Below are 17001 nucleotides of genomic sequence, written 5' to 3'. Positions count from 1 at the left end.
ACCTGCTTTCCCTATTACTGTCTTATGACATGTAGAATACTGTACAGTATTGTGTGAATATCCATGCATGTTTTATCAAAATGACTAATCATTTGTAAACATTGAAATCATAGCAGGTAGTGGAAGTAATAAGCAGCTAATGTAGATTGCTATACATGGTGTCCATTTTTGTAAAACATTTTCCTCCTTGGCTTAAGAACACATTACTTTGATAGAATAAAGGCATCTTTTACAAATTATTCTTTGGCAGAGATAAATATTTTATTCTTACCAAAATTAGGTAAAGACAATAATAGAACAAGCCTAGGTACCCACCACCCAGTTTCAACAAGTCTTACCAGTTAAGAAATGTATTTATAATCCTTCACGTGCTTTAACTTACTTTGATAGGAAGGCTGTTATTCCTCTCGTTCCCAACATCTTGTTTATATAATTTGCTCTTTGCTTTTATTATCACCTTCTTTAATTTTATCATTTTAATGTTTGAATTTGACTAGGTAGTACATTCACATTGGGACAAAAGCCGACTTATAATAAAAAAAAATACACAGTAAAAGAATCCTCACTCTCTTTCCTCTTCCTTAACCCCCTCCCTATTCTAATACTTCCATCCCCCAGTGTATCTTGGTGTTTCTTTACCCAGACACAGCAAATACGAGTCTGTATTTTGTTTCCCTCTTTCTTAAAAAAGAAAAAAAAAAAAGGTTCTTGGCTTTAGAATTTAATTTTCTTTAACTCAGCAGTAAAGGTACAACCCTAACCCAGTGGTCATGCATTTCTTCAGAGAATTAAATCAGAAATGCCGCTGCCTGCGATAGATGCTTACTTTTATAAACTTCCTCAAAAGCATGTGCCAGATACGTTGGAATGAGATTGACACTTGACACTTGTCTACTTATTTAAAACAGCTTTCATATCTCATTGGTTTATAGTTACGATCTTTGTTAGTTTTGTAGACTAGCAGTCCATACCCCTTTTTTTGAGCACTCTATGTAATTCTAAAGATAGAGATATTAATGTGCTGGTCCCTTAAAATGTGTAGTTGTTCTCAGGTAGAAGTATTGGTTTGCACATTGTCTCAGTTAAAGGCAATGTCACATAATTTCTCTTTTCTCTTTCTCACTACCAACCCACACAGCCCTTCTTCAGGCATGAGCAGTGCTGCCCCACTGTCTGCCTCCGCTTCTATGTTGTCGATCCATAGGGTAGCATCGGCTTAAATATTAACGTGGTCTGTAGAATAAAAATATTCTGTCAGTGCACAGAAAACTTGTGGTGACTGAAGAAAAGAACACTCATTAATTTGTTGACTTCAAAATGTGTGCCCTTTGGAAAACTGCCGGAAGGCCCAAATCCTGAATTAAAATACTGATTACGATATGCACAACATTAAACAGTCAAGAAATAAAAAGAGCTTAATCCAGGGATGACTGACTTTATAGGACTTGGGGGCGATAAGCTCTAGCACCCTGCTGCTTGGGGGCCGGTTCACTCCCAGTGGTAATTCTGTTAGACAAGTAATGGCTAAACCGTGGTACAATGTTATCAAAAAGCAGACCGCTCGTGACAACAGCAACGATTCTCAAAGAGCCATTGCCCAGAAAATCACTCCCATTCAGTGTCATAATGACATTGGCTTTCTCCTACTAAATAGCTAATGTGATGGAAAACCAATATTTGACCACAGTTTATAAAACTGTTTTAAGTAAAAAAGTGACATTTTGAGCCACGTGAAAGTGCTCTCAAATTGCCTTATGACCACATGTGGCAATCTGACCTCAATTTGTTAATTATAACATGGAGAAGTCTTTGTGTTTCCCAAAATCGGGCCAAGAAAAATGAATAGCAGATACCTGAACAAAAAAGTGGTATTACAAGGCAGAAGAAAGTTCAATGAATTCAATTCACCTAAGTCTCATAAGTTGGCCTTACCCAAAAGATCCCTCTCTAGAATAAGACTGAGCCAATTAAAACAATTTTAATTCTCTATATTCTAAATAAAATGTTTATCTCCTGCTACTTCCTTGGTTACTACTTCTAGACTTATGATTCTAAATTGTGGTTGCATGTCAGAATAATAGCTCATTCAACAGCTACCACAGGTGGGGGTGAAAACTTTTAGCCCACAGCAATCATACATGTTTACTTCTGAGTTCCTCCTGAGTCACTCAGAATTGCCTCCTGCAGTTATCCATATATTACCGACTAGGGATCTGACTGCTTCCTTGCATACGAAGTGGCGAGTACTAATAAGCACCTTCTCTTTTCTCATAAACTTTCCCTCCTCTCAGTCTTCTTCAGCACCCTGGGATGCACTGCGGGCTTGGATACATTTTTTTTTTTTTTAACCAAATACTGTTCTTAGCTGATCACCCTGTAGCCTGTAGTGCTCTCTATAGATTTACCTTTTTAAAGATTGCTATAAAGATTCTGACTGGGGGCGGTGGCTCACACCTGTAATCCCCAGCACTTTGGGAGGCCACAATGGTTGGATCACTTGAGGTCAAGAGTTCGAGACCAGACTGACCAACTTAATGAAACCTTGTCTCTACTAAAAATCCAAAAATTAGCCAGGCGTGGTGATGGGCATTTGTAATCCCAGCTACTCTGGAGGCTGAGGCAGAAGAATCACTTGAACCCAGGAGGCAGAAGTTGCAGTGAACCAAGATCGTACCACTGCACTCCAGCCTGGGCAACAGAGTGACACTCTGTCTCAAAAAAAAAAAAAAAAATCTGTAAAGATTCTATAAATATTTATCCCTGCCCTAAGTTTTATGTTTTTCAGTAAGATTACTTGTCTGCTAAGATCTACTGCTGAAATGGAATAGTAAGCTTGGGGATCATGAGCAAGAATTTTTTTTTAGTGCCTACTTAGGGTCCGGTACTGTTGGTTTGTTGTTTGTTTTTTGTTTTGTTTTGTTTTTCAGAGAGTAGGAGTAGTTTTTCCTCTATCTGTTCTTTTTATAATCCATATCATTTTTCATCAGGGAAGTTCTTAGAAGCAGTGTTCTTGAGTTCCAAACAAGTACAGTTTGTTATAACATAGAATATGTTTTTCTTGTTAGCCATTTTCGTAAGGTGTTTTCCTCCCTATCTTCCCCGTACTCTCTTTGGGTGATGTGAGGATAGTGTTGGTGTTTGGGGTTTTTCATCTATATTGCAAGCGTGTGGCCTTTACGATTAGTCATAATGTCGAGAGTGGGGATGGGGGAGAAAACCAGAGAGATGGAGTCTTCCTGTTTCACACGCAGATGAAGGTAAATTAAGTGACATTTATCTGCCAGCTTTCCTGTGCTCTCGTTTTTGGTCTATGTAGTTATGTTTCCTTCCATCTTCTGTGTTCTAATTTATGCTGAGGTCATGAAACTCAGTATGAGTTCAAAAATACCACCTGAGTGAGCTGTCACCAATTTCCCACACTGCGTCTGAACTTAGAAGAGCTTCCCCTCTATGTGAGTTTTCACACAGATATTGCTCATTGGTTCAGGATCAGTTCTCCCAGGGAATGTTCTCCCAGGAGCATAGGGTTTTTATTTTTGAAAACTTGTGCAGTACAGAGCAAACATGCTGAGTGGATCTGTCATCTCAGCCTTTCTGCCATGGTGCCTGCATGGTGCCTGGCTGCCAGCGGAGCCATCAGACCTTAGAAACCCTCAACACTTTACAAAAGCTTAAATATTAATTTATACATGAGATCCTTAATAGGTTCTGAAGTAACAGCAGAGTGCTGCAGTGAGAAAACACCTTGACCTGTGCGTCAGGGTCCCTAGCAAGATTGTCTGTAACTAATAAATTTTGTGTCATTGGGTAGGTTATTTAACCTGGGTGTCTTTTTCCTTATCTGTAAAGTGAGTTAGAGGAGATGATCTCTAAGATTCCTATTGGTTGCAAAAAAAAAAGTATGATTTTTCTCATTGGGACAAACCATCCGGTTCCCAGAATATGTTTGGGCAATGGCAAGTAGAGAAGTTCTGCCGAATTGAATGAAGGCTTTTCAGATGGCTGTGTGGATGAATGGCTGAAAGGGCTGCATTCGTGCTTGACTGTAGAGGTCCTGAATACCACTAGACAGAGTGTTACTTTACCCAGTAGTCGGGGAGCCATTGAAGGCCTTTGAGTAAGTGAGTAATCTCACAGCCAGCTTGTCTAACTTTGCTTTCTGTTGCTTATAACAGAATACTGGCAACTGGATAATTTATAAAGAAAAGGGTTCATGCCTGTAATCCTAGCACTTTGAGAGATCAACGCAGGAGGATCACTTGAGACCAAGAGGGCAACAAAGTGAAACCCTATCTCTACAAAAGTTTTAAAAGTTAGCCAGGCATAGTGGCATGTGCCTGTAGTCCCAGCTACTCGGAAGGCACTCCAGCCTGGAGTGCTATGGTTGCACCACTGCTCTCCAGCCTGGATGACAGAGTGAGACTCCGCAAAGAAAAAGAAAGGAAAAGAAAGAAATTGAATTTCTTTCTTAGAGTTATAGGGGCTAAAAAGTCCAACTCCAAAGGGACACATCTGGTGAGGGCCTTTTTGCTGGTGGGGATTCTGCTGAGTCCCAAGGCAGCTTAGGGCATCATCACATGGTGAGGGGGCCGAGTGTGCTCCCTCAGGTCTGTCTTCCTCTTCTTATAAAAGCCACCAGTCCCACTCCCATGATAATCCATTAATTCATTAATCCATGAATGGGTTAACCCATATGTGAGGGCAGAGCCCTCATGACTTAATCACCTCTTAAAGGCCCCACCTCTCAATGCTGCCACACTAGGGATTAAATATAAGCCTGAGCTTTGGAGGGGACAGATATGCACACCATAACACATGCTAAGCAAAGATACACAGTAAGGGAGTGTTCCTCTATGGAGCACCAGCAGCTTCACCAATGGGCAAACCCAGAAGGGCTCCCAGACAGGAATTTGTCTTTGGAGTTCCAGAAAGAACTTGGAATTGGAGGTAGAGATTGGAGAACCTTCTGAGGTGACGTTGGAACCCTAAGAATAGGAAAGATCTTCTATAGAGAATGTAGGGAAGGTATGATGGTTTGGGATGAAACCTTAAGGGCAGCCAGAGTAGGAGGAGGCAGTGGAGAAGGTACTGTCAGGGAGATGGGCAGTCATCCAAGAGAGCCGCCTCATGAGAACTCCCAGGAGATGGCACCATTTCCAGGCCGGGCAGTGGTACAAATGATGCTGTAGAGGTCAAGGCTTGGGAAAAGAGCATTGGAATTGGCAATGAGGATCTCACTGCTGACCTTCAAGAGAGCTACTTCAATGTAGGGTGGGGGCAGGAACTTAATTACAAGCAGCTGAGAAAAGAGTAGAGCCAAAGTAGAATATGTGGTTGTAGAAGGAAGAAGAAACCAGAACAGTAACTTGAAAGTGCGAGGGGACGGTGGAGAGCAACATCAAGTGAAGGCTGATTATTGTTGAGATAGGCACACATCTCCTGTGGCTAGGGGAAGGAAGCATTGGAGAATGAAAGACTAAAGATGCTGGATCTGAATAATGGTGGGAACACAGCAGGCTTCAGGAAGAAGGGGAGGGCACAGAGAGGGCTCATGTTAGAAAGGAGAGGCAATGCCTGCAAGTTCATGGAGTTGGAGACAGGTGAGGATGTGAGTACGTCATGTCTGTTGGCTCTTATTTTTGCAGCAGTGTCTGTGGTTGGGTTATCTGATAAGAAAGTAAACCTGGAGACTTAAGAGCCTGCAAGAGAGTGAAGGGAGCTTGGAGTAGCATCTGTGGGTTTGGCACCTGAGAGATCCTCAGCCCTTGTTCATCCTTTAAGACAAAAGCAGGAGTGGGGCACCATAACCCAGAAGCAATCCACGTCTGCATGGGTGGAAGCCCTGACTCCAGTTGGGAGTTTCTTACTAGAGTTTCTCCCGAAGAGCTTATCACATCTCTGCATGTGTCTCCATTTTCTCTCAGTTGACTTGAATTTTTTTCAAAGAAAATGACAGCATGATTCTCAAAAGCCAACTGACTATAGAGTTATTTCTCAAGTCTCAACTTGTGTGGTTACAGACCTGAACCTGTCCTTTTCTACTTGTAATTAGATTTTTCTTATGAGATATGTGTAATAATTTTAAGCATCTTAATTATCAGTACAATAATTGGGAGGTTTTTGTATTTTATGGTTCAAGTCAGTGCCAGTTTCATTGCTTTTAGCTAAGTGGTGAGTTCTCTTAAAAGAGAAAACGTGCACTATGTAGCCTGTTAACTGTTGAATAACCAGGAAGCTAAATAAAAGGCTAAATTCAGTAGTAGACCTCAGTGTAGGCAGAATCTGCATTTAGAACTGGCTGTAGGCAATATCCTCACCAAGGGTCCTTTTCTCTTTTTGGTCACTAAAAAGTTTGAGTTGAATAGGATATGGTATTAATAAAAAGTTTTCTGATTGCAAGTGATAGAAAAACCCTATTTGAAATAGTTTAGGTTTAAATTTTTAAAAACAAAAAAGAATGTATTGATCCATGTAGTGGGGACACTCAATTGTGGATTGGCTTCAAGCAAGGCTGGATCCAGGGGCTTAGACAGTTTTGTCTCTCTCCACCTCTTCAGGCTGTTTCCCTCTATGTGTTGACTTCATTATCACTGGAAGCCTGAAATTTGCATCTTTAGAGATTGGAATCCCAAAGAAAGGGAGGCCCTCTTCCATTAAGTTTCTATATACCAAATTCAGGGAGGTGTCTGACATGTGTCCACCCCTGAGCCAGTCACCACGGCCTAGGGGATGGAGGACTCTGGCCAGCCTTGCTGCTCATTCACTGGGGTGGAGGGTAATGAGTCATTTCCAGTGGCATCTCACCAGGATCACATGGAGAAGTCATTTTCCCAAAGGGAAGACTGAAGAAGCAGAGGGAAGGGATGCTGAGTTAGCAAAAACCACCAAAGTCCATTATAAACACCATAGCACAAAACCTAAACAATAAAAACAAAGATGGAGCTGTTACAGTCTGTGGTTATTTTTAGAAGGCTTACAGTTTATTATTTGTTGTTGCTAATGTTAGTAATGATCTTCCCTGGACAGACATCTAGGATTTGACTTAGTGGAGGGCTGTACAAAGCAACTGTAGGAGGAACATACGTCATTTCCAAGGTGCATTTGAAATTATCTGCTCCTCCAGGGTCTACACATTGACTTGACTTGGTTTCAATAAAACAGGTTTGGTTCAGTAATTATCTGGTTTCAGTCAGGGCAAAAAGTAAACTGTAAGAAAGGGTTTGGGCATTCCAGTCCCACCTGAAAGTAGGAAGTGTAGAGTTTTGTAATGTTAATAATCATTAAAAGGGTGATGCTGGGGAGGGAAGCATGCATAGATACAGGTGTTGATGGACGCATCCTGAGCTGCGAAGGTTGCTTTCCTTTCCTTTAGCTCCTGCCTTCATCAACACAGGTGGGCCACCTGCCTGACCTTACAGTCCTGCCTCGCCCACCACGTGCAGGCTCAAGTGGTTCCTGAACAGCCCTGTTAATATCACACTGTCTCAGAAGCCTGTTTAAAATGCCATTTTCCCCATCTTCTCACCCACAACACCTACAGGCTATGTCTTAGTGAGAATTTCTGTGATAAGACAAACAATAAGAATGCTTACATTAGACAGTTGTCCGACTAAAATGATGTTTTGCCACTATTTTTAAACCACAGTGACATGAGAGTGACTAGATTCTTCCCCTCCCTGATTTATAGCCTGTCTGCTCAGCACATCAGAAATCCCCTTCATCTTTAGATCTTTATGTAAAGCGTGATTGAAAATAGATCCAGTAAAGCCAACACAGAGAACTTAAAAAAAAAAAAAAAAAAAAAGGCTTTACTTACTAATTATCTTATATATTTGAAGAAAACCTGGTCATCTCATTTAATATGACCATATCAGAATTGCAGCATGGCTCAGAAAAAAAAATATTAAACATGATTTTTTTCTTCTCTTTATGAATTAACAACAAAAATGTTTATAGTTTCCAAGTGGCAATTAGATACCACCACAAAGCCACAGTTGATAATACTATCTGTCTTTGGTTCTCAAAATATGTAATAAACCCAATGAAAGGACTTGGTGTAGGATTTCTGATAGTAATGCTGCTTGTATTCAATATTCAGTATTCTGCCAATGTTCGTAATGTAAGGATGGCTGTCTTCTTTAAGGCCTTCCTTCTGAAAAGGCAGTTAGGTTTAAGGTGTATTTCTTTTGGTCTTCCTGACAACACCAAGGTGGCCCTTATTAACATGATAACCTTATGGATGAGCAAACAGAGACTCAAGGGGGTCTAAGGGTTTTACTGAAGTCACACAGCAGGGAAGGGGTGGACCTGAGGCTTCGCCTCTGATCTGGTGCTCACTTCAACTCCCCCAGAACTGTGTCTCTAGCCTCTGAAGCTCCCTGACCTGCAGCCTCTTTCCCTTTTATTTTATTGCTGCAAAAGGTACTCAGGCAAACCAGACCCACTTTTCCTTTGCTTCATGCAATGGAGTTTCAGCAAAGTGGGAAGGAAGTAAGGATGCCTCTCTTGGGCATTGTTGAGCTTCTGGACATCCTCCCCTTCCCTGTCGTGCCCTGGACCAGGGCGTGGTGAAGGTTCTTTCCCCATCCTGGGTGGTAGGACAGGCTGCCACATGGTGTGTTGCTGTTCCAGCCAGGCAATGTGTATTGAGGGCTTGCGTGGGAAGATTTGGGAAGCTATACAAACAAGGAACTAAGATCTCCAACACATTTTCAATCTTGGCTTTGTTTCATATCTGAGAAATGTTTTGGCAAATTTGCTTTTATATTAAAGAAAAAGCAAAACCCTAGAGTCTGATGCCCAGAAACTGAACTTGCTTTGGAGGACAGGGGACAAGGGAACATGGGATTAGAAATTTAATTCTATAAACTCTTAAGAGAGACTATAATAATGGCATGAACTTATATTTTGATGACCTTTTTCTTAAATCCAGCCATCACCCAGTCTCCCCCTTCGCAGCCCCCACAGCATTGATTCCTGAGGGCTCGAGCCCTCCGTGGTGATGTTTTGTTCTCTGTTACTTCAATCAGCTTGCCTGGGACCAGTGGCAGGGACCCCGGAACCCGAAGGTGCTGACAAAGATGACCTGCTGCTGTTGAGTGAGATCTTCAATGCTTCCTCCCTGGAAGAGGGCGAGTTCAGCAAAGAGTGGGCCGCTGTGTTTGGGGACGGCCAAGTGAAGGAGCCAGCAGCGCCCACTATGGCCCTGGGAGAGCCAGACCCCAAGCCCCAGACAGGCTCAGGTTTCCTTCCTTCGCAGCTTTTAGACCAAAATATGAAAGACTTACAGGCCTCGCTACAAGGTAGGTATGGTGGGGATCGAAATGGGGTTTTTTGTTTGTTCATTCTTTTTATTTTCAATCCAAAAGCACATTTCTTCCTTCTTTGTGTTTTTTAATGTTTTCTCTATTTTTATTGACTTTTAAACTGGAGACTCAGAATCACATTCCAACTTTATGTTGCAGGGTTTAAAATACATTCCTTTTCATAATTCTCCCCCTGTGTTAACATCAAAGGTTAGAGGAGTGGTTCTAAATCATATTGTCATCCTTGGATTTTAGACGACTTGTGGCATACTTGAGAGGATCAAACTGCTTTCATGGTCAAGGCCCTGTTGACTTGGCCACTCCACCCTGAGTTCTCCACGTTCCCATAAGCATGCCCTCTTCCTGGGTGCTGACTGACATTGCACGGGGCTTCTTCACTGTTTTTGCAGATTAAGTTTTATCTTGCACTTCTGCTCCCCTTCTGTTCTGATCCACCTCTCCCCTGAGGACCCCCAACTAGCTCCGCTCTTGTGGTTCTGCCCAAAACACAGGGCCAAACAGTACCTCCTCAGCCACAGAAAAAATAAGAGTCTCCACACTGATCAGAAGTGGTTTGTCAGGCCAGGCATGGTGGCTCATGCCTGTAATCCCAGCACTTTGGGAGGCCAAGGTGAGTGGATCACTTGAGGTCAGGAGTTCGAGAGCAAGCAGCCTGGCCAACAATGGTGGAAGCCCATCTCTACTAAAAGTACAAAAAAAAAAAAAAAAAAATAGCCAGGCATGATGGCACATGCCTGTACTCCCAAATCCCAGTTACTCAGGAGGCTGAGGCAAGAGAATCGCTTGAACCCAGGAGGCAAAGATTGCAGTAAGCCAAGATCGTGCCACTCTACTCCAGCCTGGGCAACACAGTGAGACTCTCTGGAAAAAAAAATGCTGGGGGGGGGTTGTCAACATCAGTAAGGGTTCAAGGTACACCAACAAGTGCTGGCTGAGAATTGCTAGCACTGGAACACATTGGTTTACAGGGCGAAGTCTGAAACTCAGGTTGAAATTCAAATTTTTAAGTTTGAGTTTCTAAACACACAAAGGAAACCATTTTTTAGTATTTCAACACTTTTTCCTTCTTTCATGTGACTTTAATTGTAAAACAGGAATCACTTAAGAAATTCTCAAACTCTTTTGGTTTTTCTATGAATTTAGGCTGTCTCCCTAATAAACAACATGTTTATCTGGCACTTAAAGCTAAGAACAAAACGGTAAAGCTGGAACGATTAAGTAATTATGGGCTATTAAAACCTCAGGTCTTTGGAGATGAGATCATGGACACAAGAGTTGGTGGGCAAGACCAAAAAAAAGTCTCTTTTTTTTTTTTAAATGAAATACATGACTCCTTTTATCTTCCTTTTTTTTGTCTTGTTTCGTAGCCGTTTCATTTATTTGCAGTAATGGAGGTAGAGAGAGCAGGGATAAATGAAATCCAAAAATGTTTCTCCACCCTGAGTTTCACCCCAGGTTTCACCACCTCATTCACGGGAGCTGCAAATGAATAAGGCTGCCAACTGACTAGAGTTTCATCCCCACCCACCTGTGGTGGAGGTGCTAACAAGCCCTGAGAGAGTCAAGACAGAGCCCAGATCCTCAAATGATATCTTAGGGCTACTGAGGTGTGTTGCAGAACGAACCTCACTCAGATCCTCAGCTTTGGAAACACAAGAGCCCCTACTACCCAGAGGGAATGGCTGGGACTATGTTCCTGCTTAGCCAGGGTGACTGAGTGTCAGTCATTGTAAGAGCCCATGCACACACATCCGCAGACAGCCAAGAAGTCAGAGCTCCACGCCCACTTCCTGAGCAGGCAAAGTGAGAGAGGCTCATCTCAGTGCCCACAGTGGGGCTGCCAGACGATGCCTGAGAGCTATGACAAGGGCAGCAGCCACCGGGAATTGCACTTCAGCCTTGCCCCATATACATGGGAAAGGCACCAAACCACATTGAGGTCTAAGGAGGGAGGTGTTCTGAGAGGGAGAGAGAAACACAAGCTCATGCTACGGAAAGAGAAACAGGAACTGCAAAGGGAGGCCATTTGTTACTCAGGCCAACAAAATCTCATTTGAGGTTGCCATCCTACTAGCACTTTAGCAAGTCTCTCATTCATTCAACAAATATTTACTGGGCCCCACTGTGTGCCAGGCGCTGGGAATTCAGCTGAGGACAAAACAGACAAGGCTGTCTGCTGTCCTGGAACTCACACTGTAACAGGATGCAGATAGGCAGAGAATAATAAGCATAATAATAAGCAAATCGCACAGTAGGCTAGAAAGTGATCAATGTTAGGGAGAAAAGGAAAAAGTAGAGCCTGGGGATAATGCAGTGTTGGGACTGTCAGGGTAGTAGGTCAGGCTGCACAACTGAATAGGTTCTTACTGGGAAGATGAGATCTGAGCAGAGACTTACAGGAGGTGAGAATGAACCGTGTGGAGCTCTGGGCAGACGGAACAACCTGTGCCAATGCCTAAGGTGAGGACATGACTGGTACAGTGAAGGGTCTTCAGGAAGGGCACTTGGCTGGAGCCAACTAAGCAAGGGGGAGGGATGCTCAGAGGATGCAGAGGCGGAGGCCAGGCCATACAGGGACTCATAGCTGTTGGAAGAACTTAGACCTTTTTTCAGCCCGAGTAAAACTGGGAGCCATCACAGCATGTTGAGCCACAGAGTAACATGATCTGATTTCCTATTTAAAAGGGTCATTCTGTCCGCTAAAAGTTTTATTTCCTCTGCTGGGATTCTATCAAGGTCAGTGTTAAAGGAGTTACCACCCAGGCACAGTGGCTCACGCCTGTAATCCCAGAACTTTAGGAGGCCAAGGTGGGCAGATGGCTTGAGGTCAGGAGTTTGAGAGCAGCCGGGCCAACATGGTGAAATCCTGTCTCTACTAAAAATACAAAAATTAGCTGGGTATGGTGGTGCACACCTGTAGGTCCAGCTACTCAGGAGGCTGAGGCAGGAGAATCATTTGAACCTAGGAGGCAGAAGTTGCAGTGAGCTGAGATCGTGCCACTACACTCCAGTCTGGGTGACAGAGTGAGTGAGACTCTGTCTCTAAAAAAGAAAAAAAAAAAAAAAAAAAAACTGAGTTAACTTGTAACTACTGTACTATTTCCTTTGCATGCGAACAGCTGCCAATTGAATACCTACAGAATTGAAATGATAGGAGGGAAAAATGCCAAACCTAGGTGGTTGAAATAAGCAGCCCATTCAGCTTCTGCCACACTTACAGATTCCCAGCAGCTGCTCCCAGTTCAGGGATCCTTGATCCTTCAACACATGTTTGTTACAAATGAAGGATGGACATTCTGCTTCCATAACTGATCCTATTGTCAAATTTTGCCTTCTATGTTTCTATCAGGACCCTCAGTCCCCTCAAAAAGAGGAAAGGATGAATGTTAACTTGAGATTTTTTTTTTCACTGCATCCATGGCCTAGAAAATCTACCTGTACATGGCTGGGCATGGTGGCTCACGCCTGAAATCCCAGCACTTTGGGAGGCCAAAGCGGGCAGAACACGAGGTCAAGAGGTCTAGACCATCCTGGCCAACATGGTGAAACCCTGTCTCTACTGAAAATACAAAAATTAGCTGGGAGTGGTGGCACGCGCCTGTAGTCCCAGCTACTCGGGAGGCTGAGGTGGGAGAATCACTTGAACCCGAGAAGCAGAGTGAGCAGAGATCACACCACTGCACTCCAGCCTGGGCAATAGAAGGAGACTCTGTCTATTAAAAAAAAAAATCTACCTATGCACATGAATAGTTATATATAATAGTTTAATAATTATTATTCAACATTGGCCACCCTATATTGAAACTGCTTCCCGTGATCAACCAGATAATCTCAAAGACCTATTTCAATAAACCACTTAAATGACTAAGTAGTCAAACTAAACACAGAGTAGAAAATCTCATTGGGTTGGCCAAGTACTGTGGCTCACACCTGTAATCCTAGCACTTTGGAAGGCTGAGGCAGGAGGATTGCTTGAGGCCAGAAGTTTGAGACCAGCCTGGGCAATATAGTGAGTCGCCATCTCTACAAAAAGTAAAAAATAAGAAAATTTCTTTTTAAGTAGCTGAGCATGCTGGCGCATGCCTCTAGTCCTAGCTACTTGGGGGGCTGCGGTGAGAGGATTGCTTGAGCCTGGAAGGTGGAGGTTTCAGTGAGCTGTGATCATGCCACTGCACTCTGGCCTGGGCAACACAGTGAGACCCTGTATCAAAAAAATATAAAGACTATTTGGCATCCTGGCTCAGTGAAACACCGGGGAGGAGTTCAGAGCCTGGGTTTTATCTTACAATCCCCCCCGCCCCTCCTCACTCTGAAGCTGGTGGTCAGGCCCCTTCAGTTCTCTGGGCCTTTACCTCTTATCTGTAAAATGAGGTCATGGACTTAGCTTCTTATCCCTGTGTTATCTTCTTACCCCTCGGTTAGTTCCTACTGCAGAGATGCGGAGGTCTAAAATTATATGATTCAGTGAATCTACAATTTGTAGATGGTAAAATAACAGCCAGCACTCGGTGTGACACGTGCTATGTGCCAAGAACTGTCCTGTGTGCTTTTCATATGGATGAACTTTAATCCTCACCGCACCCTTCCCAGCCAGCTACTTTTACCCGTTTTATTGCCTGGGAAACTGAGGAACAGTGGTTAAGTGATGTGCCCCAGATCACACTCCTGTTAATGGGCAGGCCAGATTTTGAGCCCAGGCAGCCTGACTCCAGAATCCATGCCTTTTACCATGCCTCTCAGTACAGTCTCTGATAGCAAAAGGGATTTCCCAGTGGGGCTCTTCAGGCATCTCTTTGGAAGCCGTCAGAGGGGCAGAATTTGTAATGACACCCTGGCCTGGGCATCCTGGTCGCACACAGGGATGGAGACATTTGGGGAGCCATAAAGGAGGAATGGGTGTGGGAGACAGAGGCTAAGTCCACACAAAATTGAATGATGCTCCAGAATAGAATATTTGAAATTGAGATTGTCCTAGGAGATCATGTTCCTATGTGCCAGCAACCACATTCACTCTGGCACAACCCTGCTGAGTCTCAGGTTGTCCTGGCTGGCTGTGAGAGACTGGGGCACCGAGTCCTCAGGGACAGGCACCAGGACTGAACTGCAAGCTCTGGGCCACCTCCCCAGCTCCCTTAACCCGTCTCACAATCCACATTTCCCCCTCTTCTTCCTCCTTCATCTCTTCAGTTTCCTCCTCTGTCGTCTCCCTGGATTCTCCCCTGCTTTTCTACCTCTCTACCTCTCTTCTTTGACCTCTCTCCTCGTTCTGTCCCCAGTCCCCTGGGGAAACGGAGAGGAAGGGGGATTTGGAGAACACTGACATCTTCTTTTCCTCCTACTTTAAGCTCTAAGAGTCCGAAACAAAGGAATGCATGTAGAATTAAGTTGTGCTGAAAATGAGAAGATGAAGTTAATTTTAGCTGGGATTTCTAAGAGTGACTGAAGTTATCAGCATGATAGGGGGTGGGGGTTCCTGTGTCATGCAGTGATGAGAAAATTGTGCCTTCCCGAGGTCTCTGTGTGTGAGTAGGAGGAGAGCCAGCCAAAGAGGCCACCTGAGCTGGAGACAGGCGATGCTGAGAGGCCCTTAGAGTCGATGTTCTCAATTCTCTACCCATTTCCAAAATTTAGAAGTAGACACTGATACTAGAAAGATTACCAGTGGCTCAAAATAAACGCATCAGGACATCTTTTAATTTAGGACTCTGCAAACCAAAGTTAGGAATCTTGTTCCAAATTCCCAAAAACATACAGCCTTGTGTTCCTTCACGGTGTTCTTTTGTTTTACTGAATTCTGAGATGCCGTTGCCATCTGGGTGGATTGCCATTTAAGGCTAATATAATGTCAGGCTTCGGGTTATCTCCATTTCACCTTTCATCAAACAGTGCTCACCTCCTGCCATTCCTGGCTTAGCCTGCCTCCAGGTAACTGACATTCCCAGTACTCAGAATCATGTGAGGGAAAAGACCATGGGGTATATTTTTAGTTTGAATGCAGAGCAGGCACTCTTAGCACAAGGCAATGGAACTGAGTTCCACCAAAGTGCAGCCCTTCCTATGCCTGCTGAGGGGCATTTGCAGGCCTTGGAGCTCTGCAGAATTTAGTCCACAGAAGGAACTTTGATCTACTCCACACCCGTTTTATGGATCAGGGAATCAAGGAGCCCCAGAAAGGCCTTGTGACCTGCTTAGTTGTTGCAGTTGTTCCACCATTTGAATAAGGTCTAAACTCCTCAGCATGGCTTATAAGGTCCTTTAGGACATGACTGTCTCCTCACTGTCCACACCTCCCACATCTTTGCTTAGCTGTCTTCGTGGCATTGCTTCCCTGGAGAACTGCGTGTGCTATCAGTACGCCTGACTCCAGCCATATCAAGCTTCAGTGCACCCGTCTGTCCCCACCATGGGGTCTTGGCACATGCTCTCCCTTCTCCTTAGAGCATGCCACTCACCTCCGCAGCATGCTGCTTGTCTTACCTGGCTAACTTCTCATCCTTCAGTATCTCAGCTCCAATGTCATCTCACTGAGGAGCCTTCCTTGAGTCCCCCCGCCTGAGCAGTCAGGGTGTTTCTGCTCCCCACGTCCATGACAACCTGTACTTAATCATTCCTCTCCCCTTACCTTATTGTAAAATTGATTCACTTTATTTTAACTTTTAATTTCTATGGGAATAGTAGATGTATGTATTTGTAGGGTATGTGAGATATTTTGATACAGGCATGCAATGTGTAATAATCACGTCAGGGTAAATGGGGTGTTCATCACCTCAAGCATTTCTCATTTATTTGTGTTACACACATTTCAATTATACTCTTTGGGCTATTTTTAAATGTGCTATAAATTATTATTGAGTGCAGTCACCCTGTCATGCTATCAAATGCTAGATCACATTTATTCTATCTACCTAGATTTTTGTACCCGCTAACCATCCCTACTACCCCCACCCCTACCACCCTTTCCAGCCTCTGGTAACCATCATTCTACTTTCTATTTCCATGAATTGAATTGTTTTAATTTTTAGCTCCCACAAATGAGTAAGAACATGCAAAGTTTGTCTTTCTGTGCCTGGCTTAGTTCACTTAACATAATGTCTTCCAGTTCCATCCATGTTGTTGCAAATGACAGGATCTCATTCTGATTCCATTTTCTGTCTCTCGCTCGAGGTTGTCATGGGAACAGGGCCCATATTTATGTTGCTCACCATCGTATTTCTAGAACACAGCTCAGTGCCTGGAATACGGTAAATGTACAAAAGTACTTGCTGGCTGGCTGGATGGATGGATGGATGGATGGATGGATGGATGGATGGATGGATGTCAGGCAAGAAGTGGGGGAGAGGACAACTGACAAATGACACTAGATGAAAAGAAACCAGTCCTAAAATGGGAACCCTTGAAGATGATGCCCTCAGGGGTTACTCCTGTCATCTACTTGTCTACTTAGCTTACAAACTCCCAGATTCAGCTTAGGTTTACTGAGGGCCTGCTCTCTAGCCTCTCTCCTACCTGGTTTCATCTACAAGATCCCATTTTATCCAAACAACCCCCAAATGAGGCAGGACATTTTATCTCCCCCTTGCAGGTATGGAAACTAGGCCTGATGGGGAACTGTGGGTATCAGGGTGGTGCTTGGCCACGTGGTTGTGGTGTTCCCACTCTCCCCTTCACAGGCAGC

The 17001-nt window shown here is 43.8% G+C and overlaps 1 protein-coding gene across 2 annotated transcripts in view; it reads left to right on the top strand.

Annotated features, from left to right (window-relative positions):
• The window catches only part of ICA1 (islet cell autoantigen 1, 69kDa), a 138807-nt gene that overhangs the window by 113986 nt on the left and 7820 nt on the right, over positions 1-17001 (top strand). For both annotated transcript variants that reach the window (XM_011974733.1, XM_011974732.1), the window contains exon 12: positions 9030-9302. In XM_011974733.1, coding sequence (XP_011830123.1) covers positions 9030-9302 — 273 coding nt within the window. The remainder of the gene's footprint in view (positions 1-9029; positions 9303-17001) is intronic.

This window comes from Mandrillus leucophaeus, unplaced genomic scaffold (genome assembly GCF_000951045.1).
Source record: "Mandrillus leucophaeus isolate KB7577 unplaced genomic scaffold, Mleu.le_1.0 Scaffold148, whole genome shotgun sequence".
NCBI lineage: Eukaryota > Metazoa > Chordata > Mammalia > Primates > Cercopithecidae > Mandrillus > Mandrillus leucophaeus.
Note: the sequence above shows the minus strand (reverse complement) of the source record. Positions and strands in the feature narration are given on the sequence as shown.